A 27,989-nucleotide genomic window follows, 5' to 3' on the forward strand; every position below is an offset into this window, starting at 1 on the left:
AGTCTTTTAACTGAGTCCAGCGTCCTCTTGGTGATTACCCAAGGCTTTGTTAGACATGCAAATTAGACACTCATCTAGGATCTTCTTAGATGAGGACTTCGTGATGTGTTGCCTGCCTTCCAGTGACAATGAAAGAATTTTTTTTGCTCATACTGGAGACTTGCTGAGTGTGCTTAGGAGAGCAAGCCCTTGGAAACCAAGGTGGTGTGGAGCTGACAGCATTCCCAACTGACAGCACACAAGTTCGCCTGTTCAGCAAAACCACCACGAACAGTAGTGAGGAGCAGGCAGGCAGCCAATGGAGATGCTTCTTCCCGTGCTTGCCTTCACCTTCCTTTCATCCTGCAACCTCACTTACCCTTCTAACCAAAGCTGTAGGCTTCAGCCTGGGGCTGGCTGCCTGCTTATATGGGATTACTTTGTCCTCCTTAGAGAGGATTTGGACATTGGTACAGCGCACAGCAAGAAAGAAAGTGCAGTCACCATTTCAGAATCAGCATTTAACACATGGTAGTACCTGAAAAAAAAAAACAGGTTATTCCAACATTCGTGCTTAGAACTAACTTTCTAGTGAGAAATGTTGACATTTTGAAACACATTCCCTGATGGGTCTTTGCAATCAAGGTATGGGCATGACACGATTTAGGAGCATTTATTAGGTGCTGCAAGTTTGAATACTTCAAAAGTTATTGATGAATGAAGAAGGCAGCTATAATAACTTGGATCCACTAAATATTTACTGTCTCCCTGTATTATTCATTACTTTACGCCAATATTCTGTGATTCTAAAATATTTTGATAGGATGAAGGTATTCTGCAGCTGTAGGAATGGGAACAGCGGGGATCAAGGGATGGAAATGGGATAGTAAGGGAGGACCAAGAGCTCAGAGTAATTCATGGGCAATTGTCAGCTCAAAGGCTGAAACTGCCAGATCCATCCTGGAAGTGAGCTTTCACAAAGAAGCTTCCTGGGGTGGGACCTTTGCCAGGGCAAACCACACTGGAGAATCCAGGGACCTTCCAGCAGCCAAGGAGATGCAGCTCCGGCCCAAGGTGATGAGAGAGCCTGAAATCCCAGTTGCTCTGCATGGGTAGCAAGATCCACATGCCCAGCGTTGTGCAGAGCAAACCATTCCAGCTCCCAAAGTAGCAGAGCCCGGCCAGCGTGGTGCTGTACCCAAACTAATAAATCTTGCTCAATAAGGCTAAATTCTACTTATTCCGGAGACAACTTCAGCTCTGCACTGTGCAGTGTCTATTTGCTCCAAAAGACCAATACTTAAAACCCAATACTCATATTTTTTGGAGTCTGGGATGGGCTCCCCCATAGTGCATTTGAGCATTATTTCCACATGCTGTGGTGTTTTGCTAAGCCACTCTGCTCATTTCCAAGAGGATCCCACAGGGTTAAGGAATTAGCCTGGGGCATGGGAAAGCTGAGCTTCATTCCTTGATCTGCCACAGAAACCCCAAGTGCCACTGGGCATATCACTCAGCTCCTGCACTTGGGTCTTCTAACTGTAAAATAGGGATAGGAACCCTGTGAGGGTGTTGGCAAGAAGATAGAATGTATTACCATCAGGGAGGTGCTGCGATGCTGTGATAACAGCGGCCATGCAAGAAACGTAGATAAACAGTTTTAAAACTCTCAGCTTTTTGGTGCTTTCTTCTACACTTGACACACTCCGATCTCACACAGCCAGCTTGACTCTTGTTTGCTCACAGCTTCTTAAGCATTAGAAGTTTCCAGCCCAAATAACAGGTTCTCCCTAAAACTGCAAAAGGACGTGGTCTCTACAAAGGCAGTTTGAAGCCCACATTTTAAAGGCAGAAAGTAGATACTTCCATAACACTTCGAGGTCAGCAAACCTAAGGTTTTGCATTTGGAGCACGAGAACAGCTGTGTCTTTTCCCAACACTGTCTCATTGACCACAACATTCATTCTCAGAGCGCACCACCAAGAGAAGCCTTTCCCAGAAATTCTACATCTCCAATCACCGCAAGCTTCATTTCGCTCATCAGCACTCCAGCAGACTTTTTAGGAGCAGGAGGGAGAACTGTAGATAAGTTATTCCACAAAAGCCACAGAAAAAAGAAACCAAATCCTGTAAATACTTTCTAGCATCAGTGGTTTAAGCTTTCATAGACACTGAAGAACCATGAGATGACATGAAGTCGCTGCAGGAAGATGTAAACAGCCATGAAAAAAAACGTTGCATTTCAAAAGATAGTGTACTTCTAAGGCCACAGCATTCTAAACAGAATTATCTGATGCCAGCACTGTTTATTTGGTGTCTGAGGTCTCACATGCAGGGCAGCCACAGCTTATCAGAGAAGAGTTGTCACCCATTTAGAGAGAAGCTTTAAGCTAACAAATTCCTGCAGTATGGAGATACCAACCACATGTGAGAATGGGACCGATCGTACTCATTTTCTTAGGGAAAAGAGTTGCCAGCGCCACCTCTTTCTTCAGGATTAACACAAATCAGACAGCACAAGGAACGAATAGATGACTCAAGCAGGAATCCTGGCATCAGTATTCCAGTTATCCAATGTGCATATATGTACAGCTAAATACTTAATAGATTCAGTAACTTCAAAGCGCCACGTTACTTGGCTGAATTAACCCTCACTTCCACCCTATTAGAGGACTCTTAAGAGAATTAGAAGCTTTCAGACAGGTTCAGCAATACCATTTTCATGCGTGCTGGCGTACACTGAACAGAAACCCAGCAAGAAAATGGTGTGAACAATCTTTTCAGTTTCTGAAATGACTTTGCTGATGGGCCAGTGTCATTCTGCAGGTTCATACAACATCAAATACCCTTCTGGCTCTCTGAGAACCTGTGAATTACAGTTAAATAAGCTCTAGGAGCTTGTTCCTTGACATTAACTATGGAATTGTGTTGACATATAAAGAATCGACTCATGTTGTGTTGCTCAGCATTTACCCAGTGCCAGCCACTGAGCATGCCTGGATAATTCTAAGTAGTTACAAAAACAGCAGAACTCGGGAGAAAAGGCTCCAGCAAGATTTGGCACCATTCCAGTTCACCAGCTAAATGACTCCATCTGATATTCAAAACAGGCAAGTGGAAAATTATCCAGAGACACACCATCATGTTCTGCCTGAACAAATGCAAGAGGGGCTAAAATATCACTTTGGGCAGGAAGTCAATTTAAATCTAAGTGTTTTCCCATTGATCTTCCAGTTTTTCTGGAAGATGCACAGGCTGTTTCGCTGTGGAATAGGCCACTGTGCCTGAGGGTTTTCCTTCTCACTCGGTAGTATTCAAAGGGTGTTCAACTTGCTTCTCGATGTCAGTCTGCCTTTTTATTCCACCAGGCCCGCAACGCAAATAAAGTCACCCAGTGGGTTTGTAAGGTCTGCTCACAAGAGTGTTATAATTAATTATCCACAAAAGCCATGACGATGCTAAGCAGAGCATACTCAGAACTGCATCTCGCCTGACATACAAAAAATTAACACACATTACAGACTCTGATCCCCAAGGTCAACTCCTCTCATGAGGAGATGGGTTTTGCTCTCACGTAACAGGAGACACATCAGATGTAGTTCTTACATGGGATGATCTCAACACGTTACCAGCCTCGCAGGTTGTGAAGAGTCAGCAATCATATCAACCCTTGTGACTTTGCAACGTCCATTGGAAAGACATATTAGGCTTTATTAGAAACAAATAGACCTTGATACAAGGAGCCATGTTTCAATTACTTAAGCCCTAATGCCAAAGTTGGTCTGTTTCAGGAGCAAGATAATGCACCACTCTCATAGTATGTTATCCTTGCTTTTCAGTAGCCATAGATAAGTATCATTATGTCACTGTGAAAAAATGCACTCAATTATCCTACGTTGTTATTACTTAATCTGCGTTTCAAAAAAAAGCTTTAGACGGAAAAGATGTTAGATAAAGGCTAAGAATTGCAGATAAAGGCATTGCCTCACTGAATATATGCTGTAAAGGCATGAGCTGTGGTTGCACACATTTAAATGAACCAGGCTGCTCTCAGCATGTTCCTGTACTGGCAGAATCACCACCGCAACTGGCTGCTTGCACAAGAAGGTGGCTGGAGTGTTAAAAGGAAAATGCAGAGGTAGGCTAGTGATGGAGCCTGCTTCGTGTAGGAGAGAGGCTCTGCAATGAATTCCATAACGCTTGGCAGAAACTGGGTCCCAGTTAAAGTATAACCAAGCTACGTATAGCATGGCTGGAGGTAATGGTCCACTGTGAGGCTTTCTCAAATGGGAAAAGGAGCTGTATTCATAAAAGCATGGCCACCAGATTCTCGTTCTCTACACAAACATCAGCAAGAGGTAGCGGGACTCTTACTTTGGATACCCATGTTTAGATTACAGCTGCAACCCCGTGTCAGTGCTGTATACTTTAATGGTCCCAGAAAATGGGTCTGGAGCTCTGAATTGACGACACATTGATTGAAACCAGATGTTGTGATAAATGCCTTTTCCAAGTTCAATGGCACATGAATGGTCTTAGCGTGCCCCTGGATAATCTGACTTCTGTGCCCCAGTCTGCTGCAATAAACTAATTGGGAGGATAATATTTTGTCTCTGCATTGTGAACTCCTTGGGGAAAGGAGCTTTTTAATTGCATACACAGCCCGTGACCTGGTAGGCTCTAAATCTCTCTGGATGATGTACAGAGTTATAGTGGGACCTCAGCTGAACACCCTGAGCTCAAGTTACTGTCTGGATTAGCAAAACTTCAGGCTATTAAATTGTCTGTGTTCTTCAGGAGTTGCTGGGAGTTTGGTTTCCCTCCTGCACTAAGCTCTTTTTTCGGCATAGTCAAAAGAAGACAAAGGACACACCATAAATGCAAAAGCACGGAAGTAAAAGCAGCATCAAGCTGTTGTTTGAACAAGTCAGCAGATGCACTATAGCAATATTGGCTTTGTAGGAGAGCAGACATGGCCAGAGCCTGCGTGCTGAGGCCTCATCACTTTGCAGACCTCATCATAACAGATATATTTACACTGGCTCCACCTAATTAACACACCCTGCCAGACCTAACCTTGCACTTTTCAGCCTGCACGTGCAGAGCAAGACCCCGATTTGGTCGGTTTGTACTCCCCAAGGCAGATAAAAATAACCTTGAAAGCCAAGCTTGATTCATGGACTGCCATTAGATGGTCCCTGGGAGGATAATTGATTGACCCTGTTTACCTTTGGCACTGCAAGGCATTTAACATCAGGTTGGGAGAAGCACGGCTTTGTAGTTGTTATTCTAATGGGCTTCAGGACAGAACTATTTGTTTAGGAGCATGATAAGACTTTTGAGATCACCGGCTCCTCATACAAGGCTCTGAAAGTCTATCAGAGCACAAGCAAAGTCACAGCAGCAAATGTGCACTACAGAGTATTACCAATAAAGCCCTTCCCTCTTATATTTTCTTGTCAAAATCACAAAAAAAACAGTGAATCCTACTGTGTTTAGCTCACATCTGTGCTAGAAAGCAGGGGAGAAGGCTGCAGCTCAGGTACAGAAGTGAAGAGGTTGAGAGCAGACTCTCCTGGTGACTAATGCAGCCAAGATAAACATCTAGATGCTCGCTAAAACATACAGTATCACAGGCAGATTAAAGGCTCGCTCGGAGATTTTGCAAGCAGCCAGTGACTCCTACCCAGCCATCTGCCCAGAAAGGGCCTCCGACTTGTCAACCAATCCATTTCCCGCCAGTGCCACAGGCTGGGTGATACCGATCTCTGCTGTATTTTGTTATGAGAGCTTTGATGTACGTGTCTCTGCCGAAGCGGCAGCCCCCTTTAGGGAACAAAGCCCTGGGCTAGCTAGGCTCTTCAACAGTTGTCCAGGTATTAGGTTCTTTTTTCCAGCTTCGGGATAACGCTATCACTAACCTTTTCCTGTGACCTTTTGCAGTCAACCTTCTGCTCATGACCATCTGCGTCCTCTCCTCTTCTCTTTAAAACCATTCACCTGAGCATTTGCAGCGAGCAATTACCCACACGCACTGGTTTGCATCAGTCATAAAAGCTGTAAGCCTCCAATTAACCACCTCATGCCTTTTAATGATACAACGCTAAACAAGGAAGAGAATTAGAAGGAACATCCTCAGAAGTGGTTTGCAGCAGGACAGAGCAGCCTTTATTACTGTTTATGTTAGGGTAGCAACTAGGAAAATCAGCTAGAGGCTGTGAAAACAAATAGAGAACTTGGGAAATTAATTTAATATGGAGAATTTATAGTCTGTAGGACAAGACGGAGTAGGTGGATGAGGTGTACTGTAATGAGAAGAGCACAATGATTTTCTAAGGATCCGAATAACCTGCCAGCATCCTTCTCTTGTCACTGTCAAGTTCCTGTATCTTCCCTCCTCGACACCACTTCAAGAGTGTGAATGTTAGCAGAGGGATTAATAGCAAAGATGAGTGCTTCTTTGACTCCCAAAAGACCCATGTGGGGAAGTGCAGGGGAACACGGTGTCTCTCACTTCAAAAGATAGCTGAAGATACTGCACCTGCTCAGGTGGTTTCGGGCAAAACAGCATTTCGGAGGAATTCACCAATTCAGCAAAATCTCAGCAACGTGAGTCAATTTTTCCCAGGTTCCCATGAAACTTGCACAGGGCTCCAAACATCAGAAACCTGCTGAGTTTCCTGCCTGGTCACCCATCTGGTTCCTCCACTGTTCAGGTTTCCAGGGCCCTGGGGCAGCCTGCTGCCAAGTAGGCTGCTTTGCAGGAGGGGATTGCACTGCTCCCATATTTCTCCGTTTGGGGTGTCCCAAATGTTAGACTGTTTAAGGAAAGAACACAAGAGCATCCAAAGATGGAGAGCCCATAAACCAAACTAAGAGGCCCAGTGCTCCAGAGATTGGCTCTTTTGAGACAACAGAGTGCTAGTGGGCGCATTATTTCCTCTTGCAGAATTTCTAACTGGTGGAGCTTTTCTCCGTTTCAGAGGGAACTCAGCCTGATTTCATTAAAACTAAACTTCCCAGAACTGAATCATCTTTTAAACCTGTTGCTAGCAGACACCCTCATGGGCCACCTGTAGGCATTTCCCTCTCAACAGTAGCCTCAATCCTGTTTCAGCCGCTCTCAGATCAGAGGCAGAGCTGTATATCCCGTATAGCCCACCAGAAACACCGTAGAGATATACAAATCAGTCAAACCCAAATTGCCTGGTCTGGAAGGCGAGTGATAGAAACTGTCTTATAGACTCACCAGCTCCCCATGGAAAGAGAACGAGGCAAAAATCGCTGTAATTTACCCATGAGCTTCTAATGGAAATATTTGATCTGCCTGAGGACCGCACACCTGATACTGTGAGTGACTACAGCATCATGGGCTGAACCCAGATGTCTTCATCAGACCCACAGACAAAGGAAATGGGGGAAAACAAAGAGATTCACTTGGAAAAAAACACTGATGTTTTTTCTGTGATTTGCTAGAAAATATAAGGGAGGGTTTTGTAACATTGAGATGAGGCAATGCCAAAACAAAAGAGATTGAAGGATACTTGAAGTATACAAGAGGATTCTTGTTCCACTTCATGTAACACTGGATGTTTCTCGCTGTTCATAGACCAAGAGACAGCAGCAGATGCTGTGCACAAAGCTTAATTTTATCTGCACTATAAGAACCATGTTTCCAGAAGTCTGTGTTGTTCACAGAGACACACCTGCAATGTGTCGAGCAAGCTCCGAGGCTTCTCCATAGGGAGTGCTGAGAAAGCTGAGAACTCCTGAGCATGCTGTGGGGAAGTTCTCCTGGGAAACATCTGTGGGAGACACTGACACTGGCTGTAAGGTTATATGGGGCTTGAGCAACAAACCATCTGTCAAGACCTGCTTATTAGGATGTTTACTCACAAAATATGCCTTTTCATCAGTGCACCGTAAGTGGTTTCTCAAAGCAGCCCTGACCACCAAGACACCGGCCTCAGAATCAATCAATGGTCTCAAAATCAATCAAAAGGAACAAGAGTGGATCCAGCAGCCAGAGGAATCAGTCTCTAGCACAAGGACTAGTAACATTTTACCCAGCTTCACAGCTCTCATTTGTCCCTTTTGCTACCCCACCTAGTTGTAGATCAGTAAACTATTTAGATTTTCAGTCTAATATCAAAAAGGATCCTTTGGCAGGACGAAGGGCCTTGGTTTCGCTTGCCCTATGCAAAATCATTTACTCTTTTCTATACAGTAGGGTTAGTGGTTTATTATTTTCACTTATTTTGCTGTGTCTCCTGTACATATCATGATGTTTGTGTTAAGAAGTTAATAAAGAGAAGAAACACAGCAGAAGGAAAACCCAGCTTTGCACTCACCTTTTCTTTTTTTTTGGTAATATGAAATTCATTGCTTCTTTCATAATTTTGTACAGGATGCACAAAGCTTTCTTAGACCAAAGGCTCAAGTACTGCACTCTCATGGCATGAGGAACACCCCCACAACTGAATGACTTCAGACAACAGTGAACAGGACAGAGTATGAAAAGGTAAACAATCCCACTTTAGTGGCAAAGAAAAGGGAAGGGAGGGAGGCTCTTATTGCCCACATTACGTGAACCCAAGCAACCTACTCCCGGTAATAGTGGGTATCTGCAATAGGCCCCGGGGAAGACACAGGCTCAGCAATAAAAACCTGTCTCGAGGCCAAGACTATGCTTCAATCTACCCTCTCTTATGGTAGATCAACACAGGAAAAAGAAAGCAGCAGGAACCACAGCAGAGATCACTATCTGCATGGCCGGGAAGGGAAAGGGAAGGAAAGGGATCTTGTCGTTTAACAGTAATAATAAACATTTCTGAACAAGCTTCCTCCTCTCCCTGCAGGAGCACCTTCACCCTAAGCACTGATGGGTTTCAGGTGGGATAAGTCAGACGCAAACCTCCCAGTCCCGATATCCCTGTCAGAAAGATATCTTGGAGTAGCTGTAGATTGTGCAGACGCGGGTGCTTCAGGGTGGCCTGCATGGTGTTGAAGAGAGCCGTGCGCTGCCTCGATGTGTTGTTTCGTACAAGCCATTCAGAAGACCCCTGCAAAAAAAATGGATATGTTGCAGATGAGAAGGGGAATGTTCCCTTCATTCCAAGCAACTGAACATCAAGGAAAACACTAACATGAGGTGTTTGACAGGAGAAACAAGCCAGAACTTGTGCTTTAATGCCAAGCCACAATTTATTTCATTAGAAAGAAAAAAGCAGTAAAAGAAACACTTACCAGGATGAACGTGCTGTCTGCTGTGGCCTGGAGGCATGAAGGTGGCTTAGAGAGAGGGATATCCAAGTCAATAGCCAACACTGCCCTTGAGGTCATTGGCCATAGGTTGAGGTGGGTGCTCATATGACACAGGCGCTGCTCCTGTGGTTGGTGCTATGGCCTTTGCAAGATGCTTCAGCAGGATTTACTGACCGCTCTCTTACCAAACCTGATGGATTTCCTCTCCCACTCCTTTCCCAGCCCTTGCCCTGTACGGGGAGATACTGAGCGTGATGCAGCACTGAGGACTGACCGTATGTCTAGGAAGAAGAGGCCATCACTATGATTTTGCCTTCCAAGGACTGCTCTGGATTTTTAGCAAACTCCTACTCTTTTCTGAGTTCACCTTCCCGAGAGAAGAGCAGCTTCAGGAAATCATGTCAGTCAAGAGGCCAGGAAAGAAAACTGTAATGTGATATAGGTGTAACCTGCAGAAACTCTGGGAAAGTCTCCTTTTACAGTGGGTCCTTCCAAAAGGAAACAAACCCACTGTAAATAATGTGTCTGGGAACACAAGACAAAGTTTTAACCCTCCCCTTGCCTCTGCTGTTTGCTCAGTCAAACAGCAGCTTTGCTTAATGCCAGGCAAAGTCACACCTCTCCATGTTTTCTACCTCTGTTCTCCAGCTCTGGGTAGCCCAGAGATCCCACTGCTTTGCTGATCTTAGAATCATAGAATGCTTTGTGTTGGAAGTGACCTTCACGAGTCATCCAGTGCAAACCTGCTGCAGGAGCAGGGACATATTTAACCAGATTAGGTTGCTCAGAGTCCTATACAATCTGACCTTGAATGTTTCCAGGATGGGGCCACCACCACCTCCCTGGGCAACTTCCCAGTGTTTCACCACCCTGACTGTAAAAAATTTTTCCTTATATCCAGCCTAAATCTCCTCTCCCTTAGTTTAAAACCATTACTCCTTGTCCTGTCACAACAGCCCTTGCTAGAAAGTCTATCCCCGGCTTTCCTGTAGCCCCTTCAAGTACTGGAGGGCTGCTATAAGGTCTCCCCAGAGCCTTCTCTTCTCCAGACTGAACAATCCCAGCTGTCTCAGCCTGCCCTCACAGGTGAAGTGCTCTTGCACTTGGATCATTTTTATGGCCCTCCTCTGGACCTGCTCCAACAGGTCCATGATCCCACCGCTTTGCTAATCCCACTGCCTGAAACTGGGATTGGAGTAAATTTAGCTGGGCGCATGACTGGGTGGTGCTCCAGTCCCTACGGATTTGGTGTCTGCACCTGGCCCTCCCTGTCTGCATTGTTCTCCCACCTAGACATCCAAGGGAAGCAAGAGAATGTAGAAAGGGTCATTCTGTCTTTTCCCGAGTGCTATTCCCAGGGTTCACATGAAGTCTTACTATTGACCCAGAGCATAAGCACATTCACTCTTACATATCTCTAAGCATTTTTAGCTCACTATCCTCAAACACATCAAATAACAAATGCATCTATTCCTTTAAAAGCACTTCTTTCTATTACTGCTTAAAGCACGGAGTCAAGATGCTGCTTCTCCCAAGTCCAGATTAACAGTTTGAATCAAGTTTCATCACACAGGGTCTTGTCCTTGAGAGAGACCGTGAAGTCCTTCCAACATTAACCAAGAGAAGTCGCTGGGACAGCTTGTAAAAACAGACACGGGATGCTTGCAAAGACAGGCTTAGAGACCTTGATCTACCAGCATTCCTGAGTATGTGCTTAATTCACCCCAACCGCAAAGTACTCAAAGTGTACGCTGAAATGCTTCATTGAGTAAGAATGGGCTTAATCACATGCTTAAACACTTACTGCATGAGTACTTCAGATATTAAGATTGATTAGGTCCTTCTCCTCCCTGTACATCATGCTTTTCCTCCTTCTCAGGAAAATCTCATTTCTGAAGACACGGGGCTCACAGAGGGCAAGAAGATGCAGGGAACACATTTTTCAATAGGTTGTAAGTTTTCCAGCTTCCTACCCTTGGCCACAGAAGACTTGAAACTTTTTTTGGGGGAAAACGCTTCATTTGCTTACAAAATCGTTACACCATGAGGTCAGAGTTCAAATCATATAGGTTTTTCTTCAGCATTGTTGGTCAAGAAAATCTTAGTTTCTATGGCTTTTCCAACTCCTTTAAAAAGAACAAAAGCCAGATTCTCAGAGCTTGGCTCAGTGAAATCAAGTTATTAATGTTAATATTCTTTATTGATCTCAAAGGAATACAGCATGGAAACAAAGGCCAGTCATTGAGAGAGAGGCTCTGTTTACATTAACAAGTCATTCAGCGCAAAAGGAGCAGATCCAAACTGAGGTCCCCACAAGTACAATATACGCAGTTCAAATGTTTAGTTCAGCCTAGATTTAGTCTTGTCCCTGATGTCATTTGGACCAAACTTTTCCGCTTATTTTGATAAGAAGCTATTCCAGGGAGCCGTCACTTGCTCAGCCCCCGTGCCCCGCTCCAGGCAGAAGAACACAGGAGTGGTCTGTCTGGGTTAGCATTCCAAAGGCATCTAGCTAGGGTGCACTGAAACTGCTCTGCTGTCCGGACCAACACCCTGTAAGTGGAGACTGCCACGAGATTCACTTCCAGACTGCTCCGTTGCTCCAAATGAAAGAACAAATATAGGTACAGTCAGAGAGAGAAAAGAAAACTCTCCAAGGGCAACGAAGTACCAAGGCAGAATGCAGCAGATGCACTCTGTCACTGGGATGGTTCGTTTGGTTTGGAGACCAACTTTTCCTACAGTTCAGAAGCAACCGTAGTACATAACGATGCTGCCCAAGAGTGGCTCCCATGGTAGACCGATACATGGCCTATGTCCATAGCAGTGTTTGCGTTACAGGGGGATGATGGTCACCAAAACAGAAGACTTTGGCACAGACTGCCCATGTGTAAAAGGGTGGACGAAATTATTCTGCCACAGGACAAGATTGATCAGAAACACATGTCCATAGTTCGAATAAATGCAGCCAAGCGTGCAAAGTGAAATTCTCTGCAAAGCAGTGCCAAACTTGTCTTCAGCAGCAGTTGGGAGGATAGAAGACTAGTAAAGAGCGAGGAAATACCATTGCATAGACAACTTCCATCAGCTACACCTGATCATAAGAATAGAGTAAATGGTCTGCTGGGTCAGCGTGATGGTACATCTCCTCCAGGTACTGGTGCTTTAGCAGTTGCAGGAAAAGACAATCTTTATGGGGAACAAAAAACCTGGCCACTACTTGCAGTCCATTCACAATCGCCCTAGCACCACAGTCATTGACTGGAAATACTAGAGCACATATCCTTCCCTACCTTCTCTAACCCCTTTGAACTTGCTGATATTATATCTGCCTCCCTATTTTCTGTAGCAGCAAACTCTCTGCTGCGTAAAAAAGCACTTCTCTTATTCCTTTTAAATGGATCTCCGCCTAATTTCCATATGCCTCCCTTCATTCCAGCATTACGGTACTTCTTAAACCCCAGAGCAATTGTTTCTCACCACAGTGCTCCACCTATAATGTTTCATTAAAGAAAGAAACATCATGCCATGCAAGGAGCCTCAACACAATTCCGTGGAGGTTCAGAGAAACTCAGAAGAAAAGCAAGTTTGAAAGACAGACCAGGAGTTTATGAATGGTGTCCACTGGTTTGCAGCCTGTGTATCCTCTCTGAACTGTGCACAGCACAGCACTTATTCCAGTACTTAAAGGGGACCTAGAGGAAAGCTGGGGAGGGGCTGTTTATCAGGGAGTGCAGGGATAGGACAAGGAGGAATAGTTTGAAGCGGAAAGAGGGGAGATTGAGATGACATTTTAGGAAGAAATATTTTCCTGTGAGGATGGTGAGGTCCTGGCCCAGGTTGCCCAGAGAAGTCATGGCTGTCCCATCCCTGGAGGTGTTCAAGGCCAGGTTGGATGGGGCTTTGAGCAACCTCATCCAGTGGGAGGCATCTCCGCCCATGGCAGACAGGTTGGAACCATTCTATGATTCTACGACATTGTAAAGAGTTGAGAATTGTTCCGTTTTCTGTACTAACAGCTCAGTTGTATGTATTATTGTTGGCTACTCCAAAAGCACACACTAGATGCTGAAGTTAGCTATTAAAAATGTCTCTAGCTATTTCAGCTTCCTCAAAATGTTCATGTACTTGTTTATCCCTGTGAGAAAAATCACATGCTGAGGAGAGCCGTGCCCAGTGCGACGAGTCATCTGCCAAGTGGGCATCCTAACTAATGAAAGACTTTGCTGCCCTTTGTGCCAGAAGGAGATGCAGGTTCCTCAGGGATGGCTTTGCTGGCTGCCAGCTGAGGAGCATCAGAGCTTTTGCAGAGCCAACAAACAGATAGAATTCAGATTAGTGAAAGCACAGGATTCTGTCTTGGGCAATCTGTTGTCAGTCCTCATCCAGAAGGAACCTCAAACCAAGGTAAAACTAGAACCTTTGTAATAGGTGGATCTTCTGAAGCTCCAGGACAAAGAAAGCTACAAAGAGCTGGGCCCGACAGGCTCTCTGAAAGAAAGAATTGTGCTATGGAAGGCCAAAAACAGACTTGGGGAACAGGAACTGTAAGGCCAGATAGTTAAAGCACCTCAGCAATTGCCAGCACTGATAGTGACCTTGATAATTTAAAGCGTACTGGAAGAAATAAGGTAGAGTCCCTCAGACAACTCTCTCTAGCCCAGTCCATCTTCCCAAGTTAGGCATCAGAACAGCTTCCCTTTCAGCCTTTCCCAGAAATACAGATCAATCAGGATCAACCGCTCCATCTATGGGGTCTCCATTGCCACCTTCCTCCAGATCCAGCTGTCCAGCTCCTTGCACCACACAGAATTTCTCACAATAAAGCGTGATATCCACAAGGGGGGCCCCACGCAGTCAGGACCTCTAGGCACAACGCCAGGGCCTCTCTCTAACCCTGCGCACACCAGACACAACTTGCTTTGTCGTCCACTGACCCACAGCTGGCGGCTGGGGTTAGGGAGCAGCAGACAGACCCAAAAAGCCTGCTGGGAGGCAGACAGCCCAGTGACACTCTCATTCCCTTTCAACTGACAGCACCTCACAGTGTGCACAACGCTGATTCCTACGCTGGGGGAGACTGGGAGTGATGTGCAGCGACACTGTTTAACCAGAATCACAAGGAATGCAGCTAAAGGGGTTTGCTTTTGTTCTTCACGTTAAGCATCTGTGTCTATACCTTCCTCCACTCAGTTATATATGGAGCAGAGGGACAACTAACCCCAAACCTTCCGCCACAAGCTGCCCCCACCTTGAAACAGGCTACAGAGCAATGAAATGTTCCCGCATCCGACTTCCAAAATCTACCATAAACACTGAGGATAATTAAAAAGTGAGCACTGGGAAAAATACCCTGGCAAGGACTCAAGGCTGTGGAGCTGGGAAGCCAGGTAGCTTAGAGAATTACCAGATATGTAACTGGTCTCCAAGATTTAGCACATGTTTTTCAACCTAATGTTGCAAAAACTTACCTGGATGTGTTTCCCAACTCAGAATCAGAGAAGAGAACATGTGTTGTGTATTGAGACCATATCAAGTATTTTTCCAGCGCTGTAAAATCTTTTATTAGGAAAAAAAAAATAATGAAGATGGGGGTAAGCGTAGAAAGGAAAAACTAGGCCTATTTAAAGGATTCTGGATGCTTACCTAAATCATGTAGAAAAGGAAAATTCCTTCCTCACACTGAAAAGGCTCGGATGCAATTAAGGTGGAGATAGCATCAGCCCATTTCCCTGTCTGGCATTAAGCTATTCAGCAAGAGTACTGCAGAATACAGTATTTGCCGCTGATACAGTCTTAGTGATATTTAGGTGGTTATTTTCGCTTTTTTACCATTGAATTATCTAAAAAAAACTTATTCAGCAGCTCATTTCGGAAAACCAGCTTCCCTCACCTGATACATGAAAACCTGCTATAGCACTGCAATTAGAAGCTCATCATCCCAAAGCTGCTGGTGGGTTTGTCTTCCCACCAGCAGCTCCTTTAAAGCCGGAGAAAGAGTGCACATCTGAAGATCCTCTCTGCTACTTTTCTACACGTTTGAGAAGATTTACAGGGATTTGCATGTGTTTTTCTCACTCAAAGAGAGATTATGTAGCACGATTAAGAGCTATTCTAGGAAAGAAACTACTCCCTTTGAGAAGCTTGACATTCTCTTTGTTTGATATAACACCCATCAATTATTAATGGGAATGTATTAAGCTGCTGCTTAGCCTTAGTAAAGCCATATTTAACAACAAACATTGCTTTTCTCCCCTCTCTGCAGTGGCAGCCATTGTCCAGTAATTTCTGGGTGAATTGTTCTATATTGATATATAATTTTTTTACACACACATACGCACATATGTATTATTTTAGACACACATACACACACATATCTATATAAGCTTCCCTTCCATGTGTAAAGCGATTGGGGAGTTATGACCAGATCAGGGGAGTTACAGCTTTTCCTGTATCATGGGAGATGGAAGTGCAAGGACTTTCTGGGTCACTGAATCCAGAACCTCATGGCCATAGCGCAAGACCTCTTACAGAAAATGATGGTCCTCTATTCAAAAAAGGAAAAAAAAATAATATGAGGCACATTTAAAGGTAGGGATTTACCGCACTGCAGATTAAAAAATAAAATCTGCCACCTAAAAGTGTTACTGCTGTCTTGGAAGCTTCTCCCAGAGACATTTAATTCTGGGTGACTCTTTCCTTTCTAATTTGCAGTGCAAGGAAACCTGAGAAGAAAACTGCTCTGCCTTTCAGATGGGTGACAGAAGGAAGGACACCGAGGAAGCACAAAGGAAGGTGTCCGCTCAGAAGGTCTTGCTATGGAATGGAGAGGCTGCGCACATATCCCTGAAATTCATACCATTCACAGCATCCACACCAGGTGTATGTCCACCACTTCACAGATGTCAGAGCAGAAGATGGACCTGCAGAAATCAACTCATCCTCTGGGCCTGCTCCACCAGGCACACATGCACCATAAACCTCCAGCCTTCCCACCAGGCAGCTTCCAAGCTGTTGCTGCAAAGGGAAGTGGTGCTGCCTGTGCGTAGCTCCCTTCCTCTTTGCCGGCAGAGACTCACCTCCAGACCTATGAGAAGAAAGAGACTGAAATAGAGGCCAGTGGGTGACACAACTGTCACTTCTTTCCATGACTTCATCAGGGCTGTGATACAGCCAGATACTGCACCTAAAGAAGGCACCAGGGACAGCAAGTCTATGCTCTCCACCACCCAGCCCAGCTCCCAGAGCACAGAGCTTATGAAGGGTGGTTACTGGACATTTCAGAGGGACACCTGTTGTGTTACGCAGATCTATTTGGCTACAGACACCCACCATCTGCCCCTGTGTTGCACCAACCAAAGTTTGCAAGCGCCTCGACAGCGAGGAGGCTTAGTGTTACACTTCCATCTGCTCCGCAACACGAGCTGCCCATAAGCAACAACCAGAAGATGCCTCTGAGCTCCTAAATCCCACCTTACCCTTAAAAAAAAATGCAAGTTATGGAAAGAACAAGAGGAGCCATGACAGTCTAGTTCTTTCAAAGCACAAAGTCACATCCAGAGCAACGTTTTATACTTGCTCCATTTCCTGCGCAACTAAACGGAGGGAACATTGCCAGGTCACTTCAAAGAGACATCTAAGTGGTGGCAGTGCCAATATAAAACCATTCGCTGGACCTGCACCAATGTAACAAACTTTAAAAAAGTATTAAAACAGACTGTTTATTACAGCATATGATGTGTTATATTAATTTACACAATGATATATATATATAAAAACAGCCATTGATGATGTACATTAAATTGGACATCAACAGAAATATTAAAACTACTCATACTCATGCACGTGACATGCATATGTTTTTTTTTTTTTTCTTTTTCAAAAGCAGTTTTACACAATATACTGAAGTTATTAAGCCTGGGTCAGCTGCTCCAACAGTTTACTCTGAACACCACTGTCACCTGCAGCAGGATTCCCAGGAGATCAGAGCAGAGGGCACTCCAGAGAAGGCGACTTAACCTCAGAGACAGATTGAACAGGAGCCCTTTCCTCACGGGGGAAGGCTGGGGGAGGACAGGAGTGAATTTCAAGAAAAGAATCAATAAGAAAAGAAAAAAGAAAACAGGCCAGACTGCTGAGAAGAGGTTCAAGATGTAGCAACAGGAGCAGCAGAAAGGAACAAGCAAAATCATGAAGACCAACCACACCCCCTCCCCCTTATGCCTTAAACCTTCATGATCTTAAGCTGTCAATATCCTCTATAAGACCCAGAACTGGAAAACCTAGGCAAGGCAGATCTATTTCCAGAAATATCAGCCTTCTTTCAAAGCCTTCTGACAACATGCACGGGAGGGTTGTTCACCACTGGAATGGCAGTGCTGTTTTTTTTAAAAAACGAATGTAATGGTCTTTTATTTCCACGGAAAAGGCACTAGTATCCACCCAAGTTCTGAAGACAAGTGACATAATTTACCTTAAGTTTTAAATATTTGTATATATATATATAAAAAAAAAAAAAAAGAATCTGTGGAAATATGTACACAAAAGCACCTTGCTTCCGAAAGCAGAAGCAGATACATTCCACCAAGTCACCTCACTAGACAGTTGTCATGAGCTTCAGGGAGCCTGACCGAAAGCGGAGGATTTTCTTCTTGAGGTTATGGGAAGCTTTGATTTTGACAAAGGCCTTCGCTGCATTTTCATGCAGCTCCGGCGCCGTGACCGTTTGGATGGGGAGTGTCTGGACAAACTGAGACCAAATAAGGCCCCCACTTTCATCAGAGTCACTGGTGGTCGTGCTCTCCCCTACGAACTCCACCTCGCTCAGGCTCGACTCGCTATCTCCAAAGCAGTTCGTCGTGTAGTTGCTCTGCTCATCCTCGCTCGTGTCCACCACAGTGGAATGGAACAAGGACTCGCACTCTGCCGAGTACTCCGAGTCGCTGGCCACGTAGGCATACGGGCTGACGTAGGGCAGGGGAACTTGTGAGTAGACCCCTACACCTTCCCGACGGTTCCTCCTTGCCCTCCGTAGAGCTTCCTCATAGGAAATCTCTGCCGACGACTTCCACCGGCGGTAGTCAGCCCGCTTGTGTTTAGGCTTGGCCACCACAACCTCTCGGCCATGCCCGTGGGATCGGATGGTGGATTTGTGCAAGCCAGCCTGCCGACTCTGGAGCCCCGACTCTGGCTGCAAGCCACTGCCTCTCTTCCCCCGCGAGGAGGGCTTTTTCAGTTTCTTATTTGTATCCAGCTCATCAGGAAAACGGCACTTCTTGCCGACTGGCTTGGCTTTCTCCCGCAAAGCCTGCGAACCATTTTCCAGCCCGCTGGCAAGGTGGGATCTGTGTTTCAGTGCAGAGCTTTTCAAAATCTTGACATTTCGGGTGCCTTTGTGAAGCTTCACACTTTGCTGCTGGGCAGGTATGTACTGGGCATTCACCATCAACCCATCGTCCAGGCTCTGGGAGGAAGAGCCCTCGCTTTTGAAATCCAGAGCGGGTCTCTCCTCGACAGCAGGTGATGAGGAAGGAGCAGCCTGCAAGTTGCTCTTCAACAGTACTTTTTTTGGAGGCTGGCTGACCCTGCTCTCTGGCTGCAGCACCACGCGCTTCCCTGGGCTCTCTTTGGGAGACGCAGCAAAGACCTGGCCATTCTCCTTGGGGATGTCCCCCGTCACGGCCACTGCATTGTGGTTGAGCTCTGTAGGTGCTGGTTTGATGCTCCGTGGCAGGTGCTTGCTCTGAAGTTCGCTTGCTGTGCCAGGTGGAAAAGCTGCTGGCAAAGGTGCCTTCCTACTCTCCAGCTGCTCGGCAGCTGGCTCCCTCGGCCTCTGCTTTAATGGGGAAGGTGCCATGTGGTCCAGAGCAGTGGTCCCACCAGAAGGCAAGGATGCTTGCTTGGTGTTCTTCAGGTTCACAACATTACTGTGAGACACCACCCCTACAGGCTGCCTGACGCACATGCTTCCATGCCTCAAGATCCCTTTGGTGGGATCAGCATTGAGACTTGTCCTGGGTTTGTTAGTCCTTACCGCATGAGTCTTTTTCTGAACCAGGCTTAAGATGTAACCATCTATCCTCTTGCTGGTGGAAGGGCACGGTGCCGGCCAGGAGCTTTGCGGGAGAAAGGCGTTGGTGGATTTTCCCGAGTCCGTTTCAGATCCAGCACAAACGTCGCTAATATCACAACCAAGTCTCTCCTCTTCTCGTTGGGGGCTTTCAGTCACGGGGAGAAGAAACATGGGACTCTGCACAGCTACCGCATGGAGTGGGCTGGGGTACCGATAGACGTCATTCCCATTTTTAGACACCAGATCGCACTGGTACTTTGGATGTACATCTGCAACGACATCGAGGGAATTTGAGTGCGGTGTGGACAAAGAGCGACAGACAGAGCCTGTGGTCTGGTCCTCATGCTGGCCTTCCTTATTATAGTCCATCCAGCCTATGAGATCTGAAAGGCATTTGAGAATGAGTTTAGAGAGCCTGATGGTGACACTTCTGCTACTTTTTTCACGTGCTGCCAAGGACACCGGTGCCATTTAAACATCGGATGTAATGTTTTAACTACAGCAGTGCTGTCCAAGGAGCAGAAACCTTGCAAGCAGGGAACGCTCAAGCAATATAAAAGCAGCACTATCCTTCTTTGTTTCTCTTTGTAATATTTGCCACAATATGACTACATGGTTAAAATCACAGCCCTAATGAGAACGTTTACTTTCATTTCAAACCTGTGCCAAGAGCTTCCTATCTTACTTCCAAGCCACACAGAAGCCTGTAAGGGTCTCTTCTGTTTATACGCTGCACAGGCAGTGCTAAAACTCACTGCGGGCCTCAGCACATATGAATTTTAGATTTTACTTTGCTAAATCCGAAAGCAAACATAATAAATATAGACAGGATCCCAATTAATTCTTTTAGCTTATTGACTCATTTCCCTTCTAGATTTTTTTTCAAACATTATCTTGGGTCAAAAAAAAAATCCAGATTTAATTTTGTTGTTGTTGTTATTATCCTTACTACTATTATTATAATCATAATTATTTTATAATTATAATTATGCTAATAAAAATAACATATGTTCCTTTTGAGTAATAAAAGAGCTAAGGAATGGGAAGCAAGCTCATCTTTCCACACAAGTACAATGAGTGCAGGTCAATCCAGCTGACATCCTAGCCTTGGCTCTGCAAAGAGAGTTCTGTAAGAGAAATCCAGTGCATTTCAGGATGCATGAGTCAGATTTAATAGCTAAGGCACTTACTTGGGAGGTAAGCAACCTTAGGAGCAGGTCTTCAATCCAAACACCTAAGATTATTATTTTCTTAAGCTTATTTCAGCCTCATCCTCTTGGGTAGGGGTACAATCTCAATAAGCTTTCCAGATCACTGTCAGTCCTGTTTTCTACCCTTGGGCTAGCAACTTCAGCCAGGGTACTCTAATTTGAATGCTCAGTGCTCACCACTCATCTACAGCTTATTTCAAAAGAGGTCTCATAGACTTTGATGAAATTAGCTGATAGAGATGATGTTCCTCTGTGGGCAGGAGAGGAAAAATAGGGAGGTCAGGAGCTGGAACTCCCTCCAGATCACCTTGCAGTTTTCCCACAATTCTATATCAGACACAGGAAATGTTGCCAAAACGCCTTCTTTGGCACATGCCAGTTTGTGAAGTTTGAGCTCTAAAAGTGAGACAGTATGAGTAATGAGAGTTTTAGGTTTTCATTATGTATACAGAAAAAAAAGAAACAGCAATGCAATCTGCTGAAAATCCTTGTGTATGTTTTTCTTTTTAGGTATGGCTGATGAAGATCACATATACCTTGCAACAGGGAGCATTCAATTACCTCAAGCTGCTCAAAGGATAACTTAGAGGACTTCTCAGCATCCCAGAATGAATGTATCCCAGGCTGTACTTTCCCACTTCAGAGTTAGAAGAACGTGAATTATTTTGTCCTTGATTCACAACAAATCACTATAAGTTAACCTTAAAGAGTAGAATGGAAATTGGAAATACTTTGGTTAGAAGCATACTCCACAACCCAGAATCATCTAAGGCCTTTGAATGAGTATGTCTGCAACCAATAACACTTCAACATAAAAGTCCTACTGAAGTGTCCTTTCTGGACCACAAACAGAGGAGGCTTTCCTATTTAACCATCCCACAAATAAAGGCTTGCACACAGCCTGGTGTGAAGGGAAATTCAACGGCTCTCTGCCAAAACACTTTCTCCCTGTCCGTGATGTCTGTTTCTCTACACCACATAAAAGCAGAACACGGGGAGACCTTATTGCTCTCTAAAACTACCTAAAAGGAGGTTGCAGCAAGGTAGGTGCTGGTCTCTTCTCCCAAGTAACAAGTGATAGGACAAGAGGAAATGGCCTCAAGTTTCACCAGGGGAGGTTTAGATTGGATATTAGGAAAAATTTCTTTACCGAAAGAGCAGTGAAGCATTGGAACAGGCTCCCCAGGGCACCGGTGGAGTCACCATCCCAGGTGGTGTCCAAAAAACATATAGAAGTGGCACTTTGGGACACGGTTTAGTAGGCACGGTGGTGTTGTGTTGATGGTTGGACTTGATGATCTTAGAGGTCTTTTCCAACCTTAACAATTCTATGACTCTAAGACACACCTTAGCATGGTCACCCAGAGGCTGAGGCCCACCAGAACTGACAAAATAAGTGCTACAAATAGACTGATGTGGACCCTGACCTCCTAAAACCTGTAAGTTAGCTCCTCGTTCTGTTACCTTAACGAGGACATGGCTGTTCAGGTATATTTTTATTATTGCTCTTTAGGAAAAATTATTTTCTAAAGGAAACTATAATAAATTAGCCAACTAACACGTTTAAGTGTATAGGTACCACTGCCCTCTACTGGGTAGAGCAGCTGTCTCTTTCGCTTGTCATTTTTGTTTGTTTAGGGTGACATTTTTGCATGTAAGGCTGGACTAGCGGAGAGCACACAGTCCTCCCTCATGACCCATGAACGTGATAGGCACTGGAATCTTTTCAGAGCATAATACGTCAAATGAAAGGAAGAAGGGTTAATCCAACCCAGATACTCCTGAGGCAGTATTTCCAAAGCCAGAGCCACCTCCTGGAGTATGATGTATTCCACCTGCTTTTACTATACCTGCAGATTTAGGGCGTCCATCTGAGATATTCAGTGTTGCCTCCAAAGGGCTGCAAAAGCAAGTGCTAGAATGGCAACTGGATAAACACTCACTGAAGACAGAGTTAGACGAATTGGAGAGAGATCCAGAAGCTCCATCACTCAGCTCATAAAACCCTATAAAAATAAGAGTTTGGATTTATGTTAGTTATGTCTACACAAAGTTACCATTTGTGTCCCTAGAAAGGCAGTCAAGCTCATGTTTACTTTGGCTTCTGCATTGCAATTAGTTATGGGACTTCATTCAGTCATCCCAAAACCAGTGCACAACTTAGTAACTATGAAGGATGTTGTTTAAAAGTAAAGCACTTAAAAGCAAGAAAGAAGAACTTTACTTAGCATACGACATTTTTTTAACCTTTACAGTGGCTGAGAGGTTAACCTTTACAGTGGCTTTCAGGTTTTAGCAAGAAGGATCCAGGCTGTGTTTGACAACCTGCTCGTTTAATAGTGTATTACACTTCCAAGACAGACTCTCCAGCTATTAGTTGACTACAACATTTTTACCAAGCATTGAGCCCAATGCTATCCATTAAAGTTCTGGAGATAAAAATAATATTCATGGATGACATGAAAGAAGGAATATCGTAAATAATGTGCACACAGAAAATTTTGTTTCCTGGTAAACCGGGACTACTCAAGAAAAACATGACATACCATAATCAAAATTTAAATCGTAGTTAGGAATAAGGAATGCAAGGCAAGACTACAGTATGGGGATGCATCCTGGAAAACAATAATCCTGAAAAAGACCTAGTCATCATGGAAAAGCAGCTCAATCAAGTTTAATGATATGGCAAAAAAAAAGCTAACGAGATTGCTGGATGTACAATGGGACTAATGAATAGCAGTAGGGAAATGACTCCAGCAATCTATACAGCACTGGTAAGAAAGACATTGGAACAGTGTACCTAGTCCTTGACTCCAGTAAAGATGAAAAACTGGAAAATGGCCATAAAGCTATTTAAGAGCTTGGAAAAATGCCTTAAAAAAAAGTAACTCAATGAATTTGACCTGTTTAGCTCATCAGAAAAGGTCAGGAATAATACTGTAGAGCACCCCCAAGAGGAGAAAAAGCTGGGTCCTAAAAAAGACCTTAGACTATGAGAGAAAAACATTAAAAATTCAGCACTGGAACAAGTCAAATTCAGATTAGAAATTAGCAATGGTTTTCATGATTGAAAGTTGGTGGATTTCCCTCTTTTCAGCATCTTCAGAACAAGTCTAGATGCCTCTAGGAAAGGTTCCTCATACTTAAATACCACTTACTGGCTTCAACACAGTTAGAACGGGATGAAATTCAATATACGTGCGATCAAATTGTTTGATTCAGTGTTCCCTTCTGGCTGTAAGATCAATTTGACATCATTCTCCTGCTGGTGGTGCTTCCTTTCACCATTTTTCCTGCAGCTTCCTTCCCAATATCCAGGTGAATTAGAACTTTTTGAACTCATTTGTGGGTGGCCTTGAAAAAAGATGCCCCAAACACAAAAAAAATCCAATTAAGCTTGAAATGCTTCTCTGAATATGTTGTCTACAAACAGTACCCTTCCCAACGGCAGGCGAAATTTGCTAATAGGCATTAATTATCACATTGTCAACATGCTATGGATATTGACTGTTGTAGTACCGGAAGCTACAGCCAGGTACCAAGGAAGGCTCAATTTTGATGAATATTGGCCCTACCTGAACTTGGACGACTGTCTGTCTCAAGGTGTTCATCTGTCGTTTTTTCCACGTCCAGGCGGAGATCGCTTATTTGCTTATCTAGCTCTTGTAACTGATTTAGTAGGCCGGCATCCCTCCTCCTCAAGCAGTTCTGGAAAAGGAGGCGACAAACAAGCTGTAACCCAGCTGTAACAACAGAGCTGCATTGTATGATATGGCCAAACCAGAGCTGTGCACATGAAATGGGCTGCGAAAGGACAGCTTTGCCAGTGTAACAGGGGGACAGCCACCACCACAGTGACGTTAGTCAAAGAGTACATCTGGTCATACAATGGGACCAAACAGCTCTGTAGTGTGAGAACTGCCTTGTTCCGCTGCACATCATGAGCTTATAGCCTACCCTATAGACAGCAAGATTCCCAGGGCTGGGATCATCGCCCCTTTATTAGTTCTGCAGTGCAGCAGGAAGGAAAGCAATTCTTCCTCGCTTCCCGTTATGATTGTATAAAAATTGCTGTGAGATGAATTTTAAGGCTATTTTGAAGATGACTTGATGGCATAAAATAGGCAATAAGAAATTATTTTATAAGGCACTCATTAACCCATGGTCAAGGCAATCAGTTTCCCTGTGTGTATTATAATGTTGCTTATCCATCATCTGTTCAGCTCCATACCCTTTAATTGTTCCGGCTTTGGGGAAACTGGGAGATGCAGGAGGAAGGTTTATCTCTTTTTTTCAATTGCATCTCTTGATCGATGCCCAGTGGTGCTCTGATACGCTTATTGCAAAGAGTTTTGGTGCTCATAACTGGACTAGTTCTAAACCCATTAAATCCAGGACAATCTTTCCCCTGAGGTGGCCCAGTCCTTGGGCAAAGGAGAAGCGAATGCTAATTGTATTAGCAAAGCTATTTGAAGATGTGCTGGCACATAACACCATCCGTGGAGAACCAAAGGGGCAATCCCAAGTCTTCTCCTACATTTCTGACAGGAGCCAGGAGCTGGCTGGAAGCCAGACTGGCAGAGGTTAAGCTCACTGCGCCACCAGTGTTCCCCCTCCCCCAGCAAGAACTGCATCTGGTTCCAATCTGCAATGTCAAGTGCACAAATTAAAGTGCTACCACAAATCCCAGGATTTTTTTTTTTTTGGGGGGGGGGGGAAGTTTTGACTAACAATTCCTTGGTCCTTCACTATGGTTCTTTGGCAGCCACCCCTCTTCTCAACAGCAAAATGATTTATTTTTATCTTTTAAAGAAGGAAATAATCCTAAATTAACTGCACCAAAAAGCAAACAAGAAAACAAAAAAAAAACAAAAAAAAAAAAAGGAGGGGAGGAGAGGAAGGGATGGGGGAAAGAAGAAATCGGACAAACCAGACAAACAAATCACGCGATCCAACTTCTCCCTGGGTGAAAGCAAATGCTGAGCCGTGCACAAAGACCATCAGGCACAGCTGTACGCTATTTTCATTGAAAAATGATCTGCCGCTTCGTGCCGCCCTCCATCTCTTCCCACACCAGCTACAAAGTGCGTCCTTCAACAAAAGGATCGCTTATTTTAAGGGACCTGATCCTGCCCGTGCCGGGGCGCTCGTTACCTCCTCTCAGGGTTGTGACCCAGGAGCTCGCTCCCAGCTTCCATTCATGGCAATGCCAGCGCCTGTCTTGCCTTGAATGGAAGTTGGACCGCCGGCCCGGCTCTGGAAACCTTAGGGAAACAACAGTGCAGCCGCGGGCAAAACGGCCTCAAAAATCCGGCTGCCCCCGACTCATCACCGCTTCGCCCGTGGATCGGTCCCCTGCGGTCGGGATGCTGTGACAGCCGCGGGGCCGGCATCCCTCGAGGAGCTGCCACCGTCCGCAGCCCCGTTCCTCCACGGGGAACCACCCGCCGGTCACACAGCCGCACGGGGACCGCGACAGGAGCAGGTACCTGCTGCATCCCCGGGAGAGGAGCCCGCATCCCCGGTGGTACCTGCTGCATCCCCGGGAGAGGAGCCCGCATCCCCGGTGGTACCTGGTGCATCCCCGGGGAGAGGAGCCCGCATCCCCGGTGGTACCTGGTGCATCCCCGGGGAGAAGAACGCGCATCCCCGATGGTACCTGCCTGCATCCCCGGTGGTACCTGCCTGCATCCCCGGGGAGAGGAACCCGCATCCCCGGTGGTACCTGCCTGCATTCTCGCGGACAGGAGCCCGCATCCCTGCCGGTACCAGCCTGCATCCCTGGCGACAGGAACCCCCACCCCCGGTGGTACCCAGCTGCATCCCTGCCGGTACTCGCCCGCATCTCTGCTGGTACCTGCCTGCATCCCTGGCGACAGGAGCCCGCATCCCCGGCTCAGCAGCCCGCATCCCCCCCTCGTCCCCCAGCCTCCCCCTGCTCACCAGCTGCCTCCGCAGGAGTAGGATGTTCTCCTCCAGGAACTTCTCCTCCAGGCTGCGCGGCGGCGGTCCTTCTCCCGGCGCTTCCCCGCGCCCTCCCTGCGCCCCGGGCACCGCTCCCACCGGCTGCCGCAGCAGGAGGCTCTTCACCAGCAGCTCCTGCCGCTGCCTTAGGTATTCCAGCTCGCCCAGCCCGGCTAGCGTGGCTTCCAGCCGCTCCCGGGTGCGCTGCCGCTCCGCCTCCGCTTCGCCCTTCTCCCTCCAGCGCGCATCGGGCGGTCCCGCCGCGGCGGCGGCTGCCGCGGGGCTCGCCTTCATGGCCGGGGAGGGGTCTGGCCGGCCCTCCCGAGCGATCCCTGCCGCTGCCGCCGCCGCCGCCGCTCGCGAATGGGGCTGCGGGGCGCCCGGCTCCCTCCCCGGCTGCCGCCGCCCCGCGACCGCCCATCGCCGCCCCGCGACCGCCTCCCCTCCCATCCCTCCGCCCGTCCTCTCCTCCTCCTCCTCTCCCGGCACCGATGGGGGGGGGGGGGGGGGGGGTGAGAAACACTGACCTCTCCAAAAAGTCCAGAGAGGAGTGTCCCGTTGTGGAATCCTCAGCATAAGAAGGAGATGGAGCTGTTGGAATGGGTCCAGAGGAGGCTACAAAGGTGATCGGAGGGCTGGAGCACCTTCCCTGTGAGGACAGGCTGAGAGAGTTGGGGTTGTTCAGCCTGGAGAAGAGAAGGCTCCGAGGAGACCTTATAACGACCTTCCAGTACCTGAAGGGGCTACAGGAAAGCTGGAGAGGAAGTGTTCACAAAGGCTTGTGGGGATAGGATGAGGAGTCATCGGTATAAACCGGAGAGGGGCAGATTTAGGCTAGACATAAGTAGGAATTTCTTCAACATGAAGGTGGTGAGACACTGGCCCAGGTTGCCCAGGGAAGCTGTGGCTGCCCCATCCCTGGAGGTGTTCAAGGCCAGGTTGGATGGGGCCTTGGGCAGCCTGAGCCAGTGGGAGGTGTCCCTGCCCATGGCAGGGGGGTGGATCTGGATGATCTTTAAGGTCCCTTCCAACCCAAACTGTTCAATGATTCTATGATTCTATGATTGAATGACTTCTGGAGCAACGCACAGCATCCATCGGTAGTACATTAGCATGTTGTTTATACAGCTCCACACGTTCAAAAGAGGAGCAAAAACGGTCATAAAATCCTTAAGACTGGAAAAGACCTCCAAGGTCATCAAGTCAAACCATCAGCTCAGCACCACTGTACCTAATAAACCATGTCCTGAAGTGCCACAGTCACAAGTTTTTTGAACACCTCCAGGGATGGAGACTCCATCACTTCCCAGGCAGCCTGTTCCAATGTTTCACCACTCTTTCAGTAAATAAATGCTTCCTAATATCCACCCTAAACTTCCCCTGCCACAAACTGAGGCCATTTCCCATCATAGAATCATTAGCCTTGGAGAAGACTTCTAAAATCATCAAGTCCAACTGTCAGCACAATACCAACATGCTGGTTAAACTATATCCTGAAG

At 46.1% G+C, this 27,989-nt stretch overlaps 1 protein-coding gene across 2 annotated transcripts; it reads right to left on the bottom strand.

The window, feature by feature from the left end:
• Positions 1-11,460: 11,460 nt before the first annotated feature.
• DACT1 (dishevelled binding antagonist of beta catenin 1) lies at positions 11,461-26,910 on the bottom strand. Of its 2 annotated transcripts, none has more exons than XM_054068395.1 (4): positions 26,470-26,910; positions 24,102-24,234; positions 22,377-22,532; positions 11,461-19,584 (listed from the first exon to the last, which is right to left on the bottom strand). In XM_054068395.1, the coding sequence occupies exons 1-4, from the start codon at positions 26,782-26,784 to the stop codon at positions 17,840-17,842; spliced, it is 2,349 nt and encodes a 782-aa protein (XP_053924370.1). In that variant the 5' UTR covers positions 26,785-26,910; the 3' UTR covers positions 11,461-17,839. The 2 variants fall into 2 exon arrangements, with proteins under 2 accessions (XP_053924370.1, XP_053924369.1); XM_054068394.1 differs by having other exon boundaries at positions 11,463-19,698; positions 26,470-26,891.
• Positions 26,911-27,989: the final 1,079 nt, after the last annotated feature.

The sequence above is a fragment of the Cuculus canorus genome, chromosome 5, assembly GCF_017976375.1.
Source record: "Cuculus canorus isolate bCucCan1 chromosome 5, bCucCan1.pri, whole genome shotgun sequence".
Lineage (NCBI taxonomy): Eukaryota > Metazoa > Chordata > Aves > Cuculiformes > Cuculidae > Cuculus > Cuculus canorus.